Source organism: Lactuca serriola, chromosome 4 (assembly GCF_051521515.1).
Source record: "Lactuca serriola cultivar US96UC23 chromosome 4, Lser_US96UC23_V15, whole genome shotgun sequence".
NCBI lineage: Eukaryota > Viridiplantae > Streptophyta > Magnoliopsida > Asterales > Asteraceae > Lactuca > Lactuca serriola.
Genome location: NC_136411.1, coordinates 358,362,624 through 358,387,269, shown reverse-complemented (window position 1 = coordinate 358,387,269; position 24,646 = coordinate 358,362,624). Strand labels below are relative to the sequence as shown.

Genomic DNA, 24,646 nt, shown 5'->3' with positions numbered 1-24,646 from the left:
TCATCACAATGTGGTGATCTATTCACTGCGCTACGGTAACTGCTTGACAACAACTCCTTGGATGATTCCATTCCAACTTTTGGACATTTTTTGTCCCAACTTCTAACATACATAACTTCTTCTTTTCTTACCCATTTCTATGATGTTTGTATCCACGCGAAGGTGGGGACATACTCTATAACTCTATTAAGTCATCTACCACTGATTTAATACAAGTCTTAATCTATTAAGTCACAAAGTTGGCCCAAAAAGCATAAAATACTCATTTTACCCTTTTGACCAAAAATACATCTTCTCGTGCATTCTTGCTCTTGAACTTGTTCATTTAACTTCTTCTAAGTGACTTAAACTTGGCAATTTTCATGAAGTCACAACTTCATAATCTTAGTAAATTCTCATTAATGATCATTTTGCCATTTGGGTCAATATTTGCATTCACATCAAAACTTGAATTTTTTTCTGTACACGTGTTATTGATCTCATAGACAACGACTCTTCGGCCAATCATGAGCTAGACAATATACAATTAAGTTGTTAATCACCTTCTGATATTTTCTTTATTAATTTGATAGCTTCGATGTCCCATGTGTTGCTGGCGAATATAGGAAATTTAATAGTAAGAGACAATAACGATCATCTATATAATTAGGTTGGGTCCAAATGAGAAAGATCATCGAGTCGGATCAAATACGATCTATTTTCCCATTCATGTTTAAAGAAAAAAACGTTAAATTACTCTATAATCAACAAACAATAAAAACATCCAAAACCTAATACACGATTAACTTAAAAAGAATTACATAACCTATCCATAATTTAAAGCACAATTAGATTTGTATTAATAAATAAAGACCTATTTTCCATATATTGTTCTTTCATTCAATTGGACACTTGTCATTTTTCTGAATTTCTTTTTAAATTATTTAATACCTACTCGTCATTTTTGTATATTTTTTCATTTTTAATCAAATTTCACCTACTAATTGTCATCACATATTAAATAATTTTATTAATATATTAATTAACGTATATTAATATAGATAGTAACTTTCCATTTGTAAATTCTTATATTTTCTTATATTTACATATTAGTATATATATTCAGTTACATATTTATTCATCAATTCGTTTGTATTTATTTCAAAAGTTACTTTAAAAATGTTTAATGTTGACACTTTCATATTCAACACAATTATTAAAAGTATGTCAATAGTTTTTTATTAGTATAGATTCAATTACTTACTTATTCATTATTTCGTTTGTATTTTTGTAAAAGTAGTACTGAAAAAAATGTTTAATGTTTATACATTATTATTATTATTATTATTATTTAAATAAAATCATATAATATATGTGTCTCACAGCTAATAGGATAACATATTACAAAAATCATGTATTCAAGTTCAAACAATTAAGGATATAATTCCATAAATCACATAAGTTATAGTTCTCTTGTTAGTGTTGGTGTGTGGGGTTTGAAAGAGAAGCAAAGTAGCAAACCATCGATTCATTTTTTGTTTTTGGTGACTAATGGTGCGAACAGGGGAACAAATCCAAAAGAAATGAGTTTGGACTTAAGGATAAGGCAGTTGGGCTTACTTTTACTTCAATAGTCCAGTACAAATACGGTTGAGGGCACCACTGATTTTGGTGTTTAGGCGAGTTGAGGTTAGATGTCCATAAAAGAACCGGGCTTTTTTAACCAGATAAAAAATCGGACCGTTTTTTGTGAGAATATGTTAAAAAATCGGACCGTATTTTGTGAGAATATGTTAAATAAAACCATCAGTTAAAAATCTTTTTATTCTAATAAAAAAGTAGTTTTATTCTTTTTTTGACATTTGTCATCATATTAAGTCTTATAATGTGCCATCCTATTATGTCTCTTAATTAAAGCATGTCATTTACCTATTAATTTTTCATTTCAAAATTTTCATTTTAAATTTCTCACTCTAATTATATTAAATTAATAACATTAGAATAAAAATTAAAATAAAATTAATACAAATTATAAAGTGATTTATTTAAAATAAGTGATTAATAAATTTAAATTTCTCACTCTAATTACATTAAATTAATAACATTATAATTTTATATAACTATAAAAATCTCTTAGTTAATAATTTATTTAAATTAAGTGATTAATAATTTTTAGTTTTTACTATTAAAATTTAATTAATTTTGTAATTATGGCTCTCACGGGTTATAAACTAATAGGTTTTAATATATAATTAAAACTGATTTCCTAGTTTTTATATTATAATTGAATGAGTTTTGCAATGCCATTCACTTTCAAAAAAATAAAAAATATTGAACCTATTATAATGGAGAACAGTCTAAAAACGGTTTTTAAAATCTACCTGTTTAAATATATGCAACTCTACTTATGGGCACCATTATCTAGAAAGAAAATTTGATCCAATTTTTTAAAACATTACTAGTGAAAATTTTGGTTGGTGGAGGCTCCTTCCTAGTCTCTTCTCTCTAAATCCGCCCCTTCAGTCTATCAACTTGTTAAAAGGGTTTATAAATCGAATTTCTAATAGAAGTAGTAAAGTTAAGATAGGTTGAACCCACTGGCTTCATAATCCCGTTTTATCTTCTATTATGTTGTTGTGGATTCTTTCTAGCTCTTTGCTAGTTTTTCTTTTATAAAATTTTCTGACATTCAAAAAAAAGGTTCATAAATCTATGGGAAAACAAGAAATAAGAAGAAAGAATCTAGAACTTATATCTTCTATTAATGTATTCAATTTTTGCAACCTTTACAACACATTTGGGTTCAAAATTATCGTTATCCCAGGATTCCATATGTTTAGGATCAATTCCAAAGAGAATAACCTTCTCTAAACACCTAATTTCACCTTCACGAAACTTAAGTCACTTGATTTGTTCTTTGAGGACTATTATTATTTTGAAACAATCTAATATTTTCTTCAAATTTTAATGTTGAAAACCACTGGAAATATGATAAGCAGTAACATAAACAAGAATTTGCGAACTATGAGTCAAAACAAAAATATTGGTTCAAATGAAAAAAATTACCAAAAATAAGATTTATTTTGAAAAAAAAAAGTTATGGTTTTTACGAAAAAAATATCATTTATTTATAGATTACTGATAAATCTGCTAAAAGGATTGGAACGAATATAAATTAGAAAATATGAGAGTTTTTTTTTTAATAATAAGATAGTTTTTTGATTTAAACAAAATAAATTAAAAAATATAGGATATTTTGTAATATTAACTTACGTTTTAACTTCCACTCTCCCATAATTTCATGGGGATATGTTCCAAAGAGAATTACTTTCTCTAAATACCTAATTTCACACTTGATAAGACATATGGAAGATATGATGGATAACTTATATTCAAATCCTGGCACTACTCATCCCCTTTTGTGGTCATAAAGGTTCGTTTGCAATGACTTTATGGCATGAGGCATAGTCTCATGTTCGGGGCAGTGGATTAGTCGGTATGCGAAAGTTGGTCCGGAAATCCTCGTTAGGGAAGTTATGTTTCCAAAAAAATGGAGTATTATGATTTTGTTCTTTAAGGACCATAATTGGGTGGATGAACCACTCGATCTTGACGCATATTCAAATGGTCACTTATATGGAGGTGTTTAACAAATCATTTCCAGATGAATGATCAGGTGGTCACTTACACTTGAGAGTGTACATTCATCACATATGCGATAGGGTGACGTCGTTGTGTCAGGGCAGAGGACCACCACAACGTTGTACCTGCCGTAAGCGGTGACCTCGACCGTACGACATCTCTCTCTCTCTCTCTCTCTCTCTCTCTCTCTCTGATCGACGAAAATCCCCTGCTACTAGTTCAAGCACATAAACTAGAAATGTTTTTTTTTTCTTTCAGTTAGTCTACCCAGAAAGGCAATCCCCCCCCCCCCCCCCCCAGCCACTAACCCAAGCCAAGAAGAACGGATGATGACTTTGGACCAAAATCTCAAACCATGTCACCAAAAGACAACTTATTTGTAAAAAATTAACACAAATATGCTCTTCACTGATTGCAACTTTACTCTTCTCTTACCTGTAACAAAATTGTAACAACACACTGACACCATGGAGATTGATGATATAAACAACTATATATATATATATATATATATATATATATATATATATATATATATATGTCTTGGAAATTAAGTAATTTAACCATTATAAATAGGGTTTTCAAAGAAAAAATAATTATATTTTTTCAATTTTGAAAAATAACCACTTTCTCCAAAATGTCTCGTTGGAATAATATTTATATTCTCCGTTTTTCAATTAAATGTCTAATTTTATGTATTAATATTTTATATAGGTTACATTACTATGTTTGTTTAATTTTTTGTTAAATTTAAATAAAAAACAATTTTTTTTTCGAAATTCCAGAATTGTTTTTTTGGATTTCAAACTTATTCTTAAAATGCCTGAGTTTTTTTTTTCGTAATCCGGAATGTCCTTCCAGAATCAGTCAAAAATGTTTCTTGGTCTGGAATATCCATTATGGACCAAATGGTTATTTTTTACAAAAAGATAAATTTGTTATTTTCTTCGAATACATATATGTCTTCTATATAATTAAATAATTAATGTGAAAATTATGCAGTGGATTTGATCCCTATTTATGGTACTCTATATGATTGTTTCACTACTTTGCAAGTTAAAAAATCATGATGTAAGTTGTCAAGCAATTTTGATTAACCATGGATGTCTTATTTGTCAAGTCTCAATCCTTTTTTATTGTTTTACATGTCGGTATAAACATGTGATCTTAAAATTTTAAAAGATGATCGGTAAACAAAGCAAAATGTTTATTCATCATGTTCAACACAAAGTGTTACATACACGTTCAGTTATCGTGTATTGTAAATTATAAAAGTGAATAATATTACAAACTGTTATGTGAATTTGAATCTTGAGTTCTAACAGATGGTTTTTACTAGAAATTAAGTAAAACTATGCTTAGAATCATTCAGAAAGTATTGGAAGTCTTATGAGATTCCAATCAAAAGGCAAATAGTGAAATTTAACGAAAATATAAAATTTGAAATAAGTAAAATTTTATTATTAGAAGTTGTAGATAATCTCGTTAGAAACATTTAGGCGAAAACATCATCGAAATCCGAGTTATAACGAAGAAGTTATGACCAATCGAAGATCCGCGACAAACCGGCACGACGTCGAATGACGTAAAAAGTGAGTGTTTGATAAGCTACTTTTTAGCCTTAGTGATCTAAATGAAAGTCGTAGTATTCGTTAAATCGAGAATTTTCATAAAAAGAACGCCAAAATCTGACGTCGTATGAGGAAGTTATGATTTTTCTAAGTTTCAGCTTAGCAGTAGACAGCTAAAAACTCGAATTTTAGAGCATGTCTCCGTAAGAGAATGACTTCTATTCTATGGTATTGGCAGAAGGTTAGATAGGGTTATAAGCCTAAAATCTACCAAAATGTTAATCAGAAGTTGTATGTCATCTGTGCTATTTGGGCCAAAGCTTTCTTGATGTATATCAAGTATGGAAATTGTTATGTCTCATTGATTGTATATTTTTGAATCAAGTCAATGATTGATATGGAAAGTTTGTCACATGATTCACATATGCCTTTGTTGTTTCATGTTCCTCTTTGCTTCTGCCATATTGAAGTATATATATGACATAACGTTATATTATATCTACTATTGAACTCACTAAGCGTTACCGCTTACCCTCTCAATGTTTAACAAATTGCAGGAGATAAGCATCCAATATAGTTATATACTGATAGAAGATTTTGAATTGTTTGAAACTATTGTATTTTGTACTCCCATATGTATAAAAACTATAGAATCCTGAGAAGTTATGTACTAATATATAACACTTTGAAATAGTCGGTTTGTATCCAGTAGTTTGTAATCACTTTATCAATGTAAAATATTGTTTTTAAGAATATGCATGTAGCATGTTTTGGAGTAACAATTGTCAAGTATGAAAGTTTGGGTCTTTCAGAAATATGAAAGTTAAGGTCTTTCACAAAGATCGTAAATTTAAGTCCATCAATCCTCCTTTTCAAATATATTTATTGTTTTAAATCAACTTTATCAAATACAACTTTTTATAGATAAAAGTAAAATTTTTCAATATTATAGGTGAAAATAGAAGTTTGAATTCTATTTTGATAAGGATGCCTATAATGTATTCACAATTTACTCGTATTTTGTTTTTATTTTATTGTACTCGTAGGTGATAATGATGATACCTTCGTTTTTTTTTCTCCATGACATAGATATTATTCTCATGACTAAAAAATGATTTATTGAGCAGTAGTCCTTTTTTTTGTTTAATGGTGTCTTTTGATGATAGTAACGGGTCTTTAAAATTGATTATGTTATTAAAATTATATTCTCTCCCTCTCACAATTATTATCTATTTTTTATTTTTAAAGTTTTTATTTATCAATTTTAACCTTAAATATTTTTATTTGTGTTATATATTATTTGATAAAACTTATAACAATGAAAAGACATTTAAAACACAATTCATGCATACATTTTGCATCAAATATTATAAATCAAAAACAAAATATATTTAAGGTTAAAGTTGAAAAATAAAGACTTCAAAAATAAAAATGTACAATAAATATGGGATGGAGGTAGTATATTTTATTTGTAGAATCATGTTTAAAATTTCAAATAAATACGTAATCAATTTTATTTGTAAAATTTTAACAAAAATAACAATAAGAAAGAAATTATTCTATTATGTAAGAGTAAACCAAAAATAAAAGTATTCATTATTAGGTCATATGTGTTAAATACCAACAAATGTTCATGGGATAATAAAGACTTCAAAAGTAAAAAATGTATAATAAATATGAGATGGAGGTAGTATATTTTATTTGTAGAATCATGTTTAAAATATCAAATAAATAAGTAATCAATTTTATTTGTAAATGTTTAACAAAAATAATAATAAGAAAGAAATTATTATATTATGTAAGAGTAAACCAAAAATTAAAGTATTCAGTATTAGGTCATATGTGTTAAACACCTACAAATGTTCAAGGGATAATTTCATAGGGTTACGATCAACCATGATGAAACAAATGATATTATTTTAGTTTTAGAATTAACTCGTTGTATGTTAAACCCCAAACCCTATTACGATGAACAAGTATCTCCTCTAAATCTTTAACCATAAATAATAAATTGTATGTCTGAAAACACAAACACAAGTATCTCCTCTAAATCTTTAACCATAAATAATAAATTGTATGTGTAACATCCCGAAATAATAAGAGTAGAGTTGAAGGGCTAAAAGTGTTATTTGGGAAAGAGTGACTCGGCGAGTCCATGGCTGGACTCGGCGAGTAGAGTCGCGACTTGGTCGCGTGTTAAGTAGCCGACTCGGTGAGTCGATGAGATGGACTCGGCGAGTAGGCGTTGGGTGGAGAAAACCCTAATTCTCGGGGTTGAGCCCTATATAAGGAACATTATGTTCCTTCCCCAGCCTCTTTATTTCCCTCTTGAATTCCAGAAACCCTAAATCGCGGAGGAGCTCCATTGTTGAGTGGATTGGAGCATTGGAGAAGTTTGTTGAAGGAATTTTGTGAGAATTGAAGGCTTGGAGCAAGGGGCTTTGCTTGGATTCGAAGTTCATTGCAGTTGGGGCGTCCATTGGAGGTAATATCTCGTTCTTGAGCTATCAATCTTATGGATTCATCATTTTGGGGTTTGTGGAGAGTATGTCCTGGTATGTTTTAGAGCTTGGAGGATAGATCTGAGGTTGCTACCTCAGATCTGGAATATTGAGGGCCCAGAGTACATTAAAGTTCCTGTGGTTGGGTGCTTGGTGAAGCCATCATGTCCCAAACCCTAGCTATAAGTGAATAAGGCCTAGATCTCTTTGGATTCACGTAAAGTTTGCCACTTTACGTGATGGATGAGTTGTAGGAGGCTAGATCTTTGTTTTGGAGCAGTTGCATGGCCTGGAGTGCTTCTGTATGGATTCAGACCGGTGGTACTCGGCGAGTCACATGGGTGTACTCGACGAGTTGCTTGAAGATGGCCTGGAACTCGGCGAGTTGTATGAACAACTCGGCGAGTAGGATGAATATTTCTTGTAACTCGACGAGTTGTATGAGGTTGAAGTTAGCCTTAGACTCGGCGAGTCTGTTCTTGGGCTCGACGAGTATTGTCGAAGAGTCCCAATATTTTCTGGTCGAGTCGAGAATCGGTGAGTCAAGGGATGACTCGGTGAGTTGTGTGCGAGTGGACTCAGAGTTGTTGAACTCGACGAGTCTCAGGGTGACTCGGCGAGTTAGGTCGCGGTTTGAAGGAAGTTCTGATTATGGGAACTCGGCGAGTCATAGGGTTGACTCGGCGAGTAGGGTCAGTCAGGGGTTGACTTTGACCTTGTCTTTGACCAAGGGTTGACCAGTGGTTTCCAGGGGTATTTTGGTAATTGTTGATTGTTGTTTTGAGTTCAGTGCATTGGCGGTTGTCCAGTGGTGGAGATCGTATCAGTGATCGGAGCAGTTCGGGTTATCTGTTCAGTTGGCAGTTTCGAGGTGAGTTATCCTCACTATATCAACAGGGTCTATGGCACCAAGGCCGGCCCTTATCGGATTGAGATCCGGGTAGTTGTTGTTATGTTGTTGCTATGTTATGTTTGCATCCTGAGAGCTAGGATGGTATATAGAGACCTGTTTGAGATCGGTATCCTGAGAGATAGGGTGATGCTATGCTAGTGACCTGTTAGGTCGGTACCCTGGTTAGGGGGATGTTTTGCTATGTGATCTGTTTGATCTGCTTGTTGACTGTGAATTTCTATATGATTGTATGTATATGTGCACATGGTTGTTTGAACTGGAGTTGGGTTGAGGCGGGTCCTGCTGCGTGTTGTAGGCCAAGATACCCAGGGCGGACCGGTTGTCCCGAAGGCCCAGCGAGCGGCCCGGATAGGTTGTAGGCCCCGAAAGGGCGGACCAGACGTGCCGAAGGCTCGGAGAGTGGACCAAAGAGACTGAAGGCCCGGTGCGGGCGGACCAGTCATACTGTAGACTCAGAGAGTGGACCAGGTGGATTGAAGGCCCGGGAACGGGCGGACCAATCACACTGCAGACTCGATGTATGTGGATAGACTCGGAGGGTGGACCAGGTGGACTGTAGGCCGGTGCGGCGGACCAGTCACACAGTAGACCCGAAGGGCATGGCTGTTCTGTGATCGGATATGTTATGGCATGTTATGCGTGTATGGTATTTGTGGTTGGTATTTTGGGGATATCTCACTAAGCTTTCGGGCTTACAGTTGTGGTTTCATGTTTTTCAGGTTCTTCAGGAGATCGTGGCAAGGCGAAGGCGTGATCGTACCGCTCCTCGTGATTTTGTAGTATTGTGATTCTGGGAACACGTTAAATGTTTTGTATTGAAAACCTTTTGTAAAGATTTTAAGTGTAATCGAGCTGTTTTGAAAAATTTAAAATTGGTTGTATTTTTCGGATGTTACAAGTTGGTATCAGAGCCTTGGTTTGAGTGAATTGGAGAAACACTCGTGTGACTCCAGTCTCAAATCGAGGAGAGTTTTCAAAAGAGTATTTAAAAATGGTTTTCAAAATGAGTAAAGGAGGACGCGGAGGTACGATCAGCCGGAACCAGTAAGTAACCCCAAAATACCATGCATGTTATTTGTTTTTGAGCTTTGATAGAACAGCATGCTAGTGTTAGGCTAGGGATCTTCAGGATTTCATGATATGTTGCCTGATTTGTGATGCCTGTAGCCTAGGGTCCCTTATGGGAGATTCTCAGTGTTTCTCTAGTGGTGAGGGTTGATCGTTGTTATGCATGTTCTCTAGGGTTTTGTGGTAGTACTTCATACAAATATGGGTAGGTGTGGAAGGTAGTATGGGCCCGTACTACTGAAAGCACAGGACCCATACGCGTATCAGGGAAACCATGATCTCTAGGGTGGGTTGAGAGAGAGTTGGATCCCAAGTTGTGGGAAGAGTCTGAGATTTTGTGTGGTGTTTTTCAGTATGGAGATTCCGAGGCATGATGAGAGTGGATCCGGGTCAGGATCGGGAGCTGGAGAGAGAGTTCCGGGCGGATCGGTGCCGCCCGAGGTTATCGTTCAGATGAGCACGAGCGAGTTGGATGCGAGGATTCGTGAGATCCTGCGTGATGAGATTGCTGAGTTGTTCCGGGCTGAGTTGCCAGAGCTGTTTGGGTCGATTAAGACCGCCATGGTTGGGTATTTTGATGAGCGCTATGCGGCTCTCACTGAGACAGCTGCCGCGGCGGCTACAGCGGCTGTAGCAGCGGCAGGGGGAGGATCTAGTCGGGGATTTCAGTATCGGGACTTCGCTAATACGAAGCCTCCCACATTCGATGGAGTTCAGGACCCGATTGTTGCTATGAGGTGGTTATCAGACGTGGAGGGGTGTTTCTTCACGTGTTCATGCCCTGCTGATCAGAGGGTGAGGTGTGCTCTGAACCTATTGAGGCTCGGGGCGAAGGATTGGTGGAGATTGACCACGGGGTTATTTTCGGATGCGCAGAGAGCTGCGGTTTCGTGGGATCAGTTCAGAGAAATGTTCAGTACTCGTTATGTTCCACAAGTTGAGAGGGAAAGATTGGCTCAGGAGTTCCTTGAGCTGAAGCAGGATTCGGAGTCGGTGACTGAGATCACCAGGATGTTCACGGAGAGGGCGATGTTTTGCCCAGAGTTCGCTTCGGAGCAGGCCCAGATGTCCCGATATCTGAGCATGCTCAAGAGGGACATCAGACAGTTTGTGTCTGCGCAGAGGTGCGAGACCTTGTTGGAGTTGCAGGAGGCCGCTAGGCGGCGTGAGTTAGAGATTGAGTTGCAGATGTGTGAGTTGAGGCAGGCTCCTGTGCAGTCGCAGCCGGCGCCAAAACGGTCCAAGACCGTTGATGTTAGAGTGGGGGATTTGAGCAGCCACACTTGTGGGAAGTGTGGGAAGGGTCACACCAGGGTTTGTAGGACCGGTGGTGCATGCCGCAAGTGCGGAAGGGATGGGCACTATACGAGGGATTGTCGGCAGTCAGCGCCAGTTCGGGATTTGAGGATCTGCTATCATTGTCATCAGGTTGGACATTTGAGGGCCAACTGTCCACAGTTTGCTGCAGGATCGGTGCAGGCTCCAGCACCGGCCACTTTGAGGATCACAGGTGGAGGTCAGGGTGGAGCAGAGCCCCCGAGGGCTCAAGGTTGTGCTTATCAGCTTGCGGCAGAGGAGGTCAGAGCAGTACCGGATGCAGCTGCGGGTATGTTTCTTTCTTGTTATCTTGTGATTATTGTGGTGTAATGTTTCTGAGCCGGTATTTTGTTTGGTTTTCGTTGCGATATTCGTCGTTTGTGGGTTGGAGTTTTTTTTTAGTTATGGTTTGGGTTTCGGGTTTTCGTTTGGGTATCCGTTTTGGATTTGGTATGGTTATAGTTTGATGTTTGTGCTATCATTGGTTATCTTTCGTGAGGGTTATTGGTGGAGATGCGGCATTGGGTTGAATGTCAGGTAGCATCTGCAGTCGTGGAGGGGATAATTGGAGATCGGATTCTTTTTTAGCAGATTGATCAGTGAGGAGATGTGTTTTGCTGAGGGTTGTTTATGATTGTGGGAAGCAGTCAGTGTGTAAGTGTTCTCTTTGTGTGGATTGTTCTGGAAGGTCGTTATTGGCGACCGGTGGTTGTTGGTCAGTGCTTCAAGTGGGGGAGGATTGGAGAATTCTCCGAGAGATTGATGAGTATTTGAGGGTGCTCAATTGTTGGAATTCAACAGTGTTCGGTATAGGCTGACAGGAGCGAGTGTCGGGCATGTGGGGCGGGATACAGACCTAGGGCATAATATTGTGGAGGGCCTGGGAGCAGGTCGGGATCGAGTATGTACGATGGAGTTAGAGTTCGGAACCCCTAGAGGGCAAGAACGGTATGCATGGGAGGAATCCCGAGGGGGATAGCTTGGAATGTTGGTTGATAGTTGAGCGGTCCGGATACACTGAAGGCCGGAAGGCGTACCAGTCAGACCGAAGGCTCGGAGAACGGTCCAGCCAAACTGAAGGCACTGAGAGCGGTCCAGATTGGCTGAAGGTTCTGAGAGAGTGGTCCAGATGGACTGAAGGCCTGGTGAGGCGGTCCGGTCATGCTGAAGACTCTGCAGGTATTGTTGGATCAGTTTGAGATTGCTGATTGTGTATGTTGCAGTGTGATTGCATTGGAAGGTCTGGCCCCGGGTAGTGATCTTGATGAGTTGAGATAGTGCATGGGCTTGAGAGCCCCTGTGATGAGAGCCATAGTATGTGTGTCGGATCGATAGTGGATACGCAAAAAGGGTGGTGTCGCGTTGGGCGAGCACCGTGGCACTTGTTGGAGTGGCAATGTGGCCAAGTGGATTCCTTGGAAAAGGAAGAGAGAAAGGTGTGTAACTCCGAAAGGGAGTGCAAGTTCACGGGAGTGAAAGCTGCAGAGTAGAGTTATGATTAGAGTATTTCGGGTATGGTTTTGAGCATCGTGTTCGCGGCAGTGGAGTAGAAGCTCATCCGGTTTGGGATGTCTGCTGAGGTTGCGGAAGGAATTCCGCAGGTGTAGAGCCAAGAGGCTTGGAAAGGATGCAGGGGGAGAGTCCTGGACTCTCAGTGTGATTCTGTCCAGGGTATTGGATATGTATTAGTGGTTCATCCTGGGGGATGTTGGAGGATATTATCAGTGTGTCAGGTTTTCCCAACCTGAGGGTGTTAGAGCTAGTTCAGCATATGTATGCGGTTGCAAGAGGGGAACTCGTGAGAGTTGCTCTGAGAGCGAGAATGGGTCTTTCCGTCGTCATGGAGTGGATGGAGTGGGATTCGGATCGGGAATCCGATGGTTTATGGCTTCTAAGCCCTTATGGGTCGAGTGAATGTTAAGATTTGGGTCAGGGATGCGTCTTGGGTAATTCTCGGTTGTTGAGGGTGATTATCAGAGGGTGCAGCCGGTGCTCGGCTCGAGACGGTGGTCAGGACACCGTAAGGAAAGGGAAAGTGTGCCTGAGGTTCGATGGGTATGCCTTGAGGGACTTGGCCCGGTTAAGACAGGTGGCGCGCTGTGGAAGTATCTTTGGGATTGAATTGTTGTAGGCTTCGAGGGCGAAGCCTAATTTAAGTGGGGGAGAATTGTAACATCCCGAAATAATAAGAGTAGAGTTGAAGGGCTAAAAGTGTTATTTGGGAAAGAGTGACTCGGCGAGTCCATGGCTGGACTCGGCGAGTAGAGTCGCGACTTGGTCGCGTGTTAAGTAGCCGACTCGGCGAGTCGATGAGATGGACTCGGCGAGTAGGCGTTGGGTGGAGAAAACCCTAATTCTCGGGGTTGAGCCCTATATAAGGAACATTATGTTCCTTCCCCAGCCTCTTTATTTCCCTCTTGAATTCCAGAAACCCTAAATCGCGGAGGAGCTCCATTGTTGAGTGGATTGGAGCATTGGAGAAGTTTGTTGAAGGAATTTTGTGAGAATTGAAGGATTGGAGCAAGGGGCTTTGCTTGGATTCGAAGTTCATTGCAGTTGGGGCGTCCATTGGAGGTAATATCTCGTTCTTGAGCTATCAATCTTATGGATTCATCATTTTGGGGTTTGTGGAGAGTATGTCCTGGTATGTTTTAGAGCTTGGAGGATAGATCTGAGGTTGCTACCTCAGATCTGGAATATTGAGGGCCCAGAGTACATTAAAGTTCCTGTGGTTGGGTGCTTAGTGAAGCCATCATGTCCCAAACCCTAGCTATAAGTGAATAAGGCCTAGATCTCTTTGGATTCACGTAAAGTTTGCCACTTTACGTGATGGATGAGTTGTAGGAGGCTAGATCTTTGTTTTGGAGCAGTTGCATGGCCTGGAGTGCTTCTATATGGATTCAGACCGGTGGTACTCGGCGAGTCACATGGGTGTACTCGACGAGTTGCTTGAAGATGGCCTGGAACTCGGCGAGTTGTATGAACAACTCGGCGAGTAGGATGAAGATTGCCTGTAACTCGGCGAGTTGTATGAACAACTCGGCGAGTAGGTTGAAGATTGCCTGTAACTCGGCGAGTTGTATGAGGTTGAAGTTAGCCTTAGACTCGGCGAGTCTGTTCTTGGGCTCGGCGAGTATTGTCGAAGAGTCCCAATATTTTCTGGTCGAGTCGAGAATCGGTGAGTCAAGGGATGACTCGGTGAGTTGTGTGTGAGTGGACTCAGAGTTGTTGAACTCGACGAGTCTCGGGGTGACTCGGCGAGTTAGGTCGCGGTTTGAAGGAAGTTCTGATTATGGGAACTCGGCGAGTCATAGGGTTGACTCGGCGAGTAGGGTCAGTCAGGGGTTGACTTTGACCTTGTCTTTGACCAAGGGTTGACCAGTGGTTTCCAGGGGTATTTTGGTAATTGTTGATTGTTGTTTTGAGTTCAGTGCATTGGCGGTTGTCCAGTGGTGGAGATCGTATCAGTGATCGGAGCAGTTCGGGTTATCTGTTCAGTTGGCAGTTTCGAGGTGAGTTATCCTCACTATATCAACAGGGTCTAAGGCACCAAGGTCGGCCCTTATCGGATTGAGATCCGGGTAGTTGTTGTTATGTTGTTGCTATGTTATGTTTGCATCCTGAGAGCTAGGATGGTATATAGAGACCTGTTTGAGATCGGTATCCTGAGAGATAGGGTGATGCTATGCTAGTGACCTGTTAGGTCGGTACCCTGGTTAGGGGGATGTTTTGCTATGTGATCTGTTTGATCTGCTTGTTAACTGTGAATTTCTATATGATTGTATGTATATGTGCACATGGTTGTTTGGACTGGAGTTGGGTTGAGGCGGGTCCTGCTGCGTGTTGTAGGCCAAGATACCCAGGGCGGACCGGTTGTCCCGAAGGCCCAGCGAGCGGCCCGGATAGGCTGTAGGCCCCGAAAGGGCGGACCAGACGTGCCGAAGGCTCGGAGAGTGGACCAGAGAGACTGAAGGCCCGGTGCGGGCGGACCAGTCATACTGTAGACTCAGAGAGTGGACCAGGTGGATTGAAGGCCCGGGAACGGGCGGACCAATCACACTGCAGACTCGATGTATGTGGATAGACTCGGAGGGTGGACCAGGTGGACTGTAGGCCGGTGCGGCGGACCAGTCACACAGTAGACCCGAAGGGCATGGCTGTTCTGTGATCGGATATGTTATGGCATGTTATGCGTGTATGGTATTTGTGGTTGGTATTTTGGGGATATCTCACTAAGCTTTCGGGCTTACAGTTGTGGTTTCATGTTTTTCAGGTTCTTCAGGAGATCGTGGCAAGGCGAAGGCGTGATCGTACCGCTCCTCATGATTTTGTAGTATTGTGATTCTGGGAACACGTTAAATGTTTTGTATTGAAAACCTTTTGTAAAGATTTTAAGTGTAATCGAGCTGTTTTGAAAAATTTAAAATTGGTTGTATTTTTCGGATGTTACAGTATGTCTGAAAACACAAACACAAATCCTCAAATCCAAAACATAAACTTTTAACCATAAAACATAAATGCATGTTCTTTGGAATATCATATGCTTTCAAAAAAACAATGTAACAATCACATTGTTTCTCTGGTACTGACGCATTATTTGTTCTTTGAAAACATGTAATTTTCCAAAAAGAAACTATTCATTGGGTGTTAAAATGAAATTAATGGTCGCCCAGAAACTATATGTCGAAATTAAACTAATCGTTGCATGTAGCATCGGGCATGTACTTAAGGTTGAACATTGGATCAAACCATACCAGACCGGCTCTTGGACCAGACAATTTTTACATAAATTGGTGGAACTTGGATCGGACCTGTTGAGGCTTAACAGGTCTAGGTCCGGTTCCCAATTCTTGAACGTAAAAATAAGTATTTAGATGAGACAGAACCTGTTTTGTAGAATTGGTGAACCTTGAATCGGACATGTTAAGACTTAGCAGGTCCATAGTCAAGTCTGGTCCGTAAGTCCAAATGCTAACAACTCCCCACAACCAATCTTTTGTTCTTTTGTATATGTTGCAAGTTATGTTAAAAAAATTGATGTCTCCAAAATTCGGTATCATTTAAGTTTTCAATTTGTGTTATCGTTGATAAATGAATAATAATGTAAGCAAAACCACAAGTACACCCCTCTTTTTTAAACAAATTCTTTCTTGGTAAATCACTCCAAAATCTACACACCTTTTGTACAACCAAAAAAACCAACATCATTAACAAAAGTTAAAAAGAAAGAACAAAACAATATGAACAAACACTTGCATTCGCACCAAAACTTGCATCTTTTTTCTCTACACACTTGCTACCGATCTCATAGACATCGATCTCGTCGACCCATCACGAGCTAAACAATATACAATCAAGTTCTTGATCACATTTCGATACTTTCTTCTATAAGTCGGTAGCTTCGATGTCCCACGTGTTAACCCTATCAACCTGCCAAAAGGGTTCATAAATCCATCATCAAACCCATTAAAAACGAGAAAAATAATCAAGAAATAATCTGGGGTTTCTACCTTCTACTGATGCCTTGAATTTGAGCCACCCTAACAGCATCTTCCGGTTCAAAACTGCCGTTATCCCATGATTCCATACGTTTAGGATCGGTTCCAAAGAGAATTATCTTCTCTAAATACCTAATTTCACCTTCGGTCAATTGGAGTACTCTGATTTGTTCTTTGAGGACCATAATTGGGTGAAAAAACCAGTCGAGTACTCGATCTTGGGGTCGATTTAAATGGGTGATTTCGAGGCCATCGAGAAGGACGAGACCTTCGGAACCGTGTTTGATTGATCGGAGAAGGTTTTGGAAGAAGGCATAACAAGGTAAACCAGTGCCGATTATGGGACAGGGGTTTCCTTTTTTAGGGTTTAACCAATCGTAAAGTTCATTGGGGGATATTACGTTTGCATCGAGTAGTTCCTTTCCACTCATTTCACAAACTCGCATCAAGTTTTCCCAAACCTGTACAAACATAATGCAGATCAAATGGGTTGTCTAAAATAATATGTTTTTTTTTGGTTATTGGCTTTATAATTAGTTGCATTTTTCAAACTTTTTCCCAACATTAAAAAATAATTTGGAAAAAAAAAAAAAAAACAAAATACAAAAACCAAACGCTAAAGGTTTTTTTCTTTCGAGAAACCGATTCTTAAGTTTTAGTCTAAGGAGTTGATTCGTATACATAACAATTTGTGTTTTAAAATGTTTGTATTGTACAGCTCTATAAAACATAAATTGATGCGGTAAAAAAATTATACAAAACCAATTTCTTATGCACCTCTATTCATGAAAAGTATAAATATGAAACCAAATACATGAAAGTTTATTAAATAAAAAAAAGTTGAAGTTTACCTGGACCATTTTTACTTCACGTATGGCCTCCCTAACAGATCTCGAGGACGATAATGTAGGCATCGTCATTATAGGTGGGGCCTGCATCGGGCCACCGTTTTGTTTTCCATCAGATGACCGACTACCACCAACTGAAATTGAGACCTCGGTTGAATGAGGAAGAACTCTTTTCTTTCGGTATTTTGGTCTAAAAATAGGCAACAATTGTTAAATATTGTATTTCAATAGTAATGGTAATAGAAAAAATATTTTGAAAATGATATCTTACTTAGGGAAAACCGAACCCTCTCGAAGGTACAACCAGTCGTTTGTGTACTCATCAAACTCCGCAACCATGGCAATCACATAAGCAACACCCCTCTTGAATGACCTTTCCTACATTTTAATCCCAATGTCTAACTATTAGTAACTTTTATTAATTTGTTTATTATAGTATCTTACTTTTGTTTCTTCTTATTACTTCTTATTACATCATTCGTTTTTGAAACATCTACACAACTATAGCATTTTTATAGAAATACAAAGCAACTTTCATTGTTATACTTGGGTAGAATTTCAAGAAATTCTAATTAGAATATATATATATATATATATATATATATATATATATATATATATATATTAAAAGTACAATGCGATAATAAGTAATTTGGTCGATTTTTTTAAGATCCAACGCCTTAATAAGAAAGAAACTGAAAGTATAATTCTATAAGAGGAGTTAAAATATAATATGATATAATACACAAATTAATGAAAGTATGTTGCTCTTTTTTGCATTTAGCTTTTCTTGTATGTATATTAGAAGCCAACTTTGACATTTGCAAGCAAACCTAATCGTTTGCAATCTAAATATTTTTATGAATCCTTTGATCCATTAAATTCAATATGTTTATGAATCCTTTGTTCCATTAAATTCATTTTCTTTCTATTTGCAATTAATTTCTTAGTCTTTAACATATTTACTGGTTTTATATCTGAAAATGAATTAATTCTCATTGATTTTGAAACTAAAAGGTAGTTAATTTGATTTAAGCATACATTTAAGCAAGACTAAACTAGCTTTCTAGGGCTATCTTTTATATGATTAGGATGTAGAGGGCATTCGTCTCTTTTGTATATGTGAGAGATTGACATTGAGTCCCTATCCTAACTTCGGGCAAAAAGTGCAATTTTTGTTACATTGACATAGTCAAGTCCCCACTCGAATGCATGTCAATCAATACAATGCAAGTACTAGGCAATCTATATTGCCCTCGTCCTTGTTTTGTCATGCATAACAAATCAGAATACAACGCAGTGTGTCATGTTATGTCATGTCATATCATGTCATCTCATTTTTAGTATCACAAATATGGTCTTGAAATGAGATGACTGATTGTATGTAGTCAAAGAAGGTTTTGAATAGAAACCTGATATACGACAGCTGAGCCATACAAGCCTATAAAAATACTTGAAACGATAGCCAATATAACGCTCCCAATAACAACAATCGGCCACACAAGAATAGTCAAGCCAGCAATTGGTATGCATGCGGTTTCAAGAAACGGCCCTTCACGACTAATTAAATCATGAATGAATCTTTGCCACCCTTTAAACAACATGTATGGACTCTTTACCACTGCAATCGCAGTGTAAAGAGGAACATCAATGACAATTCCCAGTAATCCAACAATTATGCACGCTGGCACATGAATGAACCTGAAAAACAAAATACAATATGAGGCCAAATGAACTAATATTCCCCTTCAAAACCTCGTATGTTATAGTAAATATTCATAGTAACAAACTACTATTGGTAGGAAATGTAACAGATTTTAATTGGGAAGTCGTTAATTTTGAATCGGAAAGTAAATAGTTTGATCTTCAAAGTCTAAGTATAAAAAAAGTTGGTAAGGATTAGAGGTACCAAAGAGGTTGGTTAGCTAGGGTAGAGTGGAACTTTTCATCAAAATGGGTTTAAATTTCAACCAAAGTTCATATGTTAAAATTAAATATGTTGGTGGTTTCCTATAAGCATGTTGAGGTTGACCTTGATTGACCTATTTTAAATTTTAATGTTTACATAAACTAGAAAAAAAAAGTTTAGAATTAATTAAATAAGTTACAAACTTAAATAATTGGGCAAATTTTGAAAGAAACAAAGCACGACTTAATTGCCCAAATAATATTCTACATTTCTAAGACATTGAAGTATTGTTTTGTACATTTTTAGTTAAAAAAAAAACTTATAATAATATATAAAATAAAATACATGTCTATATTTAAACATATTGAATTTGATAAAAAATTTCAATTCTAACCTAACCTATTTAATTAAAAAGTTGTAAGGTTCACCTGTTTAGTTTAATAAAAATATCAATCCAACTGCTAATTTTAAGTTGGGTTATTGAATTGGATCAATTTTTCCTAACTATAGTAGAGATTCATGAGTTTTGTTTAGAACAACACCTTAGAGTTCGAAGCTCACTATCCGAGGGGGATTCACGAAGCTCCTTCAAGTAGAGAGGATAAGAATGATAACAGAGGTCAGCAAAATCTCGAACGACCGTGCAACTTCCCTTAATCGTTCCCCATGTTCCGTCCTAATGTCGTTCGATTCAAACATTATGACCATAAATATATATAAATATACATGCATGCATGTATGTATGTATGTACTTATGGATGGATGAATGTATGCATGCAAGGATACATGTATTAAATGTGCATGTGTACATGTAGATAGGTAGGTATGCATCATGCATGTATTCATGCATGCAAATATAAGTATGGATCGATAGATGAATGGATGGATATTTGTATGTGCATGTGTATCTATGTATATATGTACGGATATGCATCAAATGTAAATATAGAAAAGATTAATGGAATAAAGATTTTTACCACAATGGAGTGTAGGAACTTGTTGGATTCATCTTCATGTCTAAAGGCTTCAAAAGATGAAATCCATGGAGCAAAGAAGCCATAACCAAGGCCAACAAGAACACTTCCTCCAATGCTTAGGCCCAACCAAAGCCCAAATAGAACCGGCAAACCAAACAAGAACGCTACTTTCAATGGTGCATCAAATCTATTTGTCCTGTCATATTAAATACAAAAGTAAATTATACTTTTTGTCCTTGTGCTATAACACATTCTCACATATTCAATAAAAAAAATATTAAAATGGATATTTTGTCCTTCGTCTTTATTCTCATTTGATATCAAAAAAACAATATCGATTTTACACACAAATGTATTCTACCAAAGACTAGTTAAACAACACTTTTTAGGTATGCAGTCAACCAAACTTTAAATTCATCTAGAAACAGTCTATATTGAAACCTTTAAATGTCAAATTGACTAATTTATAATTTCAAAACTTAATGAAAAACCAAAAAAAAAAGTTATTTATAAAATACCACTAAAAATCATATTGTTGCCATTTTTGTCCAAAAATATTCTTCCTTATATATATATATATATATATATATATATATATATATATATATATATATATATATATATATATATATATATATATATATATATATATATATATATTTCACATTGATATTTGACATGAAAGAAATTAATCACACAAAATAAAAAAAGAAAATGGAAACAAGAAAAATACTTGAGAAGAGTATAAACAGTCCACGCAACATGAGTAGGAAAGAGAGCTAAAATCACTCCAACATTTCCTGTAATTAGAATCAAAGCAGCAATTGGACCCACCAATACACCTGAAAACATCGATCATTCATACATAAAATCAGCAAATAATATCGAAAAAAACAAAAATCAAACAGAACAAAGATCAACACAACAATTTTGAATTAGTCAATTTGAAGAAAACAAAAAAGTCAAACTAGAAGAAAGAAGAAGCTACGAACTTTTGAGAGCACCGAAGAACAAAGCAGAACAGAAGGCAAAAACGACATAGAGGGTCTTCAACCAATCTGGCAAGATGTTTAGCATACTTGGTTTAGCAATCAAACAGGAAAAAACCCAATAAATCTTCAACTTAAAGACTCGATTTTGTTGAAGAAATTTCGTGTTTTCGTGTAAGAATCAAGAAGAAATTGCCGCGAAATCTGTGTAAAGATGAGGGGAAAAAAGGGGGGGAATCAGAAATATATGAGAGACGACAGGGGATTTATGGAATGGGTTCCCAGGATTCATGGGAATCAGATTTTTTATGTTCGGGTTGGAATATGATGACTTGTAATATAGTTCATGATTATTTGGTATTTATTATTCAAATGTCACTTTAGCTTTTCAACTGCTATTTGTATTATTTTTCTTTCATAATAATAAGGACAAGAAGTCTTGTCCAATTTTAGTTTTTCAATGGATATTTTATTTGCCATAACAATTCCCATGAGGATTATATTTGACTGGTAAGATATTTATATGTCTCACTTTCGATTTAAAAATTACCCACGAAGATGTTTTTTTAATCTTATGTAATGTGATATTTGATATTTTTTTTATAGATTATTGGACCACGAAAGTATCATTTCTATACGAATTAGATAAGAATGAATTAGATAAGAGTAAAATGTAAATTTGGTTACTGTGGTTTGAAAAAAAAACTTATAGGTTAAATCTAAAATCTTTTCGACTTGCAAATCGACAGGAGTCTTATTGTTTATATTGTTACATACCTGAGTTCTTTCGATCTTTTGGGACACGTCACAAGTTGATAAAATTTTGATTTTGGACCGATGATACAAGTTGAAAAGATTTTGAATTTATCCATAGCTTTTTGCAAACCAGGACCAAATTTGCATTTTACTCATGTAACATTTGAAGCATTTTTAACTCGTGGACATAATCCCAAAAAAAATTTGTAACGTGTTAGTTAAAGACGATAATGTGAATCAATTGGTCATAAAACATCAACTTTGTCTCGTATAGTTGCTTCCGAGTGGTGTTATTTTAGCGTAAGAGTTTCAATTCTAGATTTTTGTGGACATTAAACTCTAAAACAAGTTGCCTAATAAAACAATGTTAACTTGATATACATATCATACATACTTATAAATCTAACATTTTTTTTCCTTGAATCTCATGCATTTGAAACCCCCATAAAAATTTGTCAACACATCATGCATTTGAAACGCCCACACCCTTTCATCTTCAAAGTAATTAATCACACATAATCCGATTCCAAGAAAATCACTCACTCCATAAGTTCAACACCTCATGCATTTCAAACCTCACAAATTTTCACTTTCATTATACATGTAGTTATATTAGTACATTTTTCTTACAAAAAGTCGTCATTTGGTTGAAGATATTATAATTCAAAAGTTTTCATATAGTTGAAGCATTAACGATTCAAATATGATGATATGAAGAAATGGGTTATGTCGCATCCATGGTAATTGTAATATGATTTTTTCTTTCAACCAAAACAAATGAAGCTTTCCTATTCTTTCTTTATATTCAATTTCTCATTTGACCTTTATATATGAATTGTATGTATTACTCAATCTTGAATGTGTCTCTCCAAACATCAATGTTTTGCTTGGAATATCTTCCTCATTCTTCTTTTTCAAGAAAAACATTTTGATTGCAGGTTAGTGAAGAATTTTCATCAAATTTCTATTGTTGAATGGTGTTCAATAAAGAAAGAAGATTCAGAAAACGGATATAGTTTTTTTTAATAGCAAAGTAGATGAATGTTAACTTTTTCTTTTGATTTAAACGTATATTTATGTAATATTTTTATATCCTTATATGACATGATGGTGTGAATCATCTTATAGATACCTGCTGAAAAATAACTATTATTTTTTTTTTTACAAATGAAACAATTAATCCAAAGAATGGTGTTCATGGAGTTCCATCTTTCCTTGTCGTGGTATAAAGCTTTCTAGATTTGATTATATTCATTGTCATGAAAAAACTTGAGAAAAAACTCTCTTATCATCATATACAAATTTAAAGTCTTGTACATTGATTTGACAGGTGTATAGTGACATTATCGTTATCTAATCTAATAATTGTTTAAGTTTACGTGTCATTATACTTTTGAGAACAAAAAACAAGTAATACACTAATACAACTTGTAACTTAGCAAACCATGAGTTAGTTTTTTTTCTCAAAAAAATTACCTTTTCATACAAATATTTCCATTGAAAACTTGGGACACAAGTAGAGTCTTGGTCAGGTGTTGCTGGCCATGTGTTTCGGAAAGCTATATAAATTGGGTCAAAAAAGCCGCCCATATCCAAACATACGCCACCACTTCTAGAATATATTTTAAATTATATAAAATTAATTATAATAAACTTGTTAGTAGATATCATATATACATTTTTTTCAAAAAAATTATTCATAAATGTCTCTTGATAGAAATGTTTTTATGAATACATGCAATGTCTATAATAACAAATGAATAAAGTTTTTTTTTTATTAGATATAATGAAAGAATTTTTTTACATGGAAGAAGTTCATACAAATAAGAAATGGTATTATGGAAAAGTTGATAAGGATATATAACTAATCACTTATGAATTATACCCACCAAGTCACCATCCATTAATAGAAAACAAATCTCATATAGGTGAAATTATGCTATAGTTTAACTTTATATATTTATGGAAGCCATTAATATTCTAACATTTTAATGAATAAAAAGTCAAAATCTATATTAAAATGTAAACGTAACTTCAAATGTTTTATAATAATAAATTTCAGAACTTGATGAATTGCCTGCCTACGTTTTTCAAAAGTGGCTGCTTTCTCTGATATAACTTTAAAATATATTAGTTTTGAAGATCAATTTAATTAAGCTTTTTTTTGTAACGATGATTTTTAGAAGTGGTTGGTTCTTTCATTCTTTAGAAACATCGTCGTTTCACACTTTCATGACATAAATTAGCAAGCCTTTTTAGTGGCGCACCCTCGTTAATTAATTGCCAAAAAATTACAACTTCACTGATCGACAATAAGAGAAAATAACATCATGTCACCATCTATTATACCGGCTACGAGCTTGTTCGTAGTTGACGTGGCCACGATAGTGGTCCATGCACATCACCCCAACCGATCGTGGTCGTTTTGGCTCGTGATGCAAACGAAGAAAGAGGACGACGAATCAGATTGGTTTCTTCATTTTGGACCGTTCAACGGTCAAAAAATTAAACAATTTTTTTTAATATATAAACATTACCTATATAATCACAACAATTTTATAACCTTTATACATTCAAACCATTCTCTTTTACACTATCTTTAAAAAACATATTTATGAATTTCTTTAAAAAAATTTATTCAGATGATGATGAAGAATTTGTCTCAACGTTCTTCAACG

At 36.1% G+C, this 24,646-nt stretch overlaps 1 protein-coding gene across 1 annotated transcript; it reads right to left on the bottom strand.

Moving 5' to 3' along the window:
• Positions 1-16,050: 16,050 nt before the first annotated feature.
• LOC145097604 (putative membrane protein At3g27390) lies at positions 16,051-21,555 on the bottom strand. The gene is made up of 9 exons (XM_079035199.1): positions 21,216-21,555; positions 20,957-21,065; positions 20,224-20,419; positions 19,789-19,922; positions 18,750-19,038; positions 17,609-17,715; positions 17,341-17,527; positions 16,502-16,950; positions 16,051-16,421 (listed from the first exon to the last, which is right to left on the bottom strand). The coding sequence occupies exons 1-9, from the start codon at positions 21,298-21,300 to the stop codon at positions 16,277-16,279; spliced, it is 1,701 nt and encodes a 566-aa protein (XP_078891325.1). The 5' UTR covers positions 21,301-21,555; the 3' UTR covers positions 16,051-16,276.
• Positions 21,556-24,646: the final 3,091 nt, after the last annotated feature.

What these genes read in the sequence shown, in the direction of transcription:
- LOC145097604 (XM_079035199.1), bottom strand. Translation starts at nt 21,300, where the DNA reads ATGCTAAACATCTTGCCAGATTGGTTGAAGACCCTCTATGTCGTTTTT. An exon ending in GTTCTTCGGTGCTCTCAAAA is followed by an intron (nt 21,066 to 21,215) that starts GTTCGTAGCTTC and finishes CGATGTTTTCAG; the next exon opens with GTGTATTGGTGGGTCCAATT. An exon ending in GAGGGTTCGGTTTTCCCTAA is followed by an intron (nt 17,528 to 17,608) that starts GTAAGATATCAT and finishes GCCTATTTTTAG; the next exon opens with ACCAAAATACCGAAAGAAAA.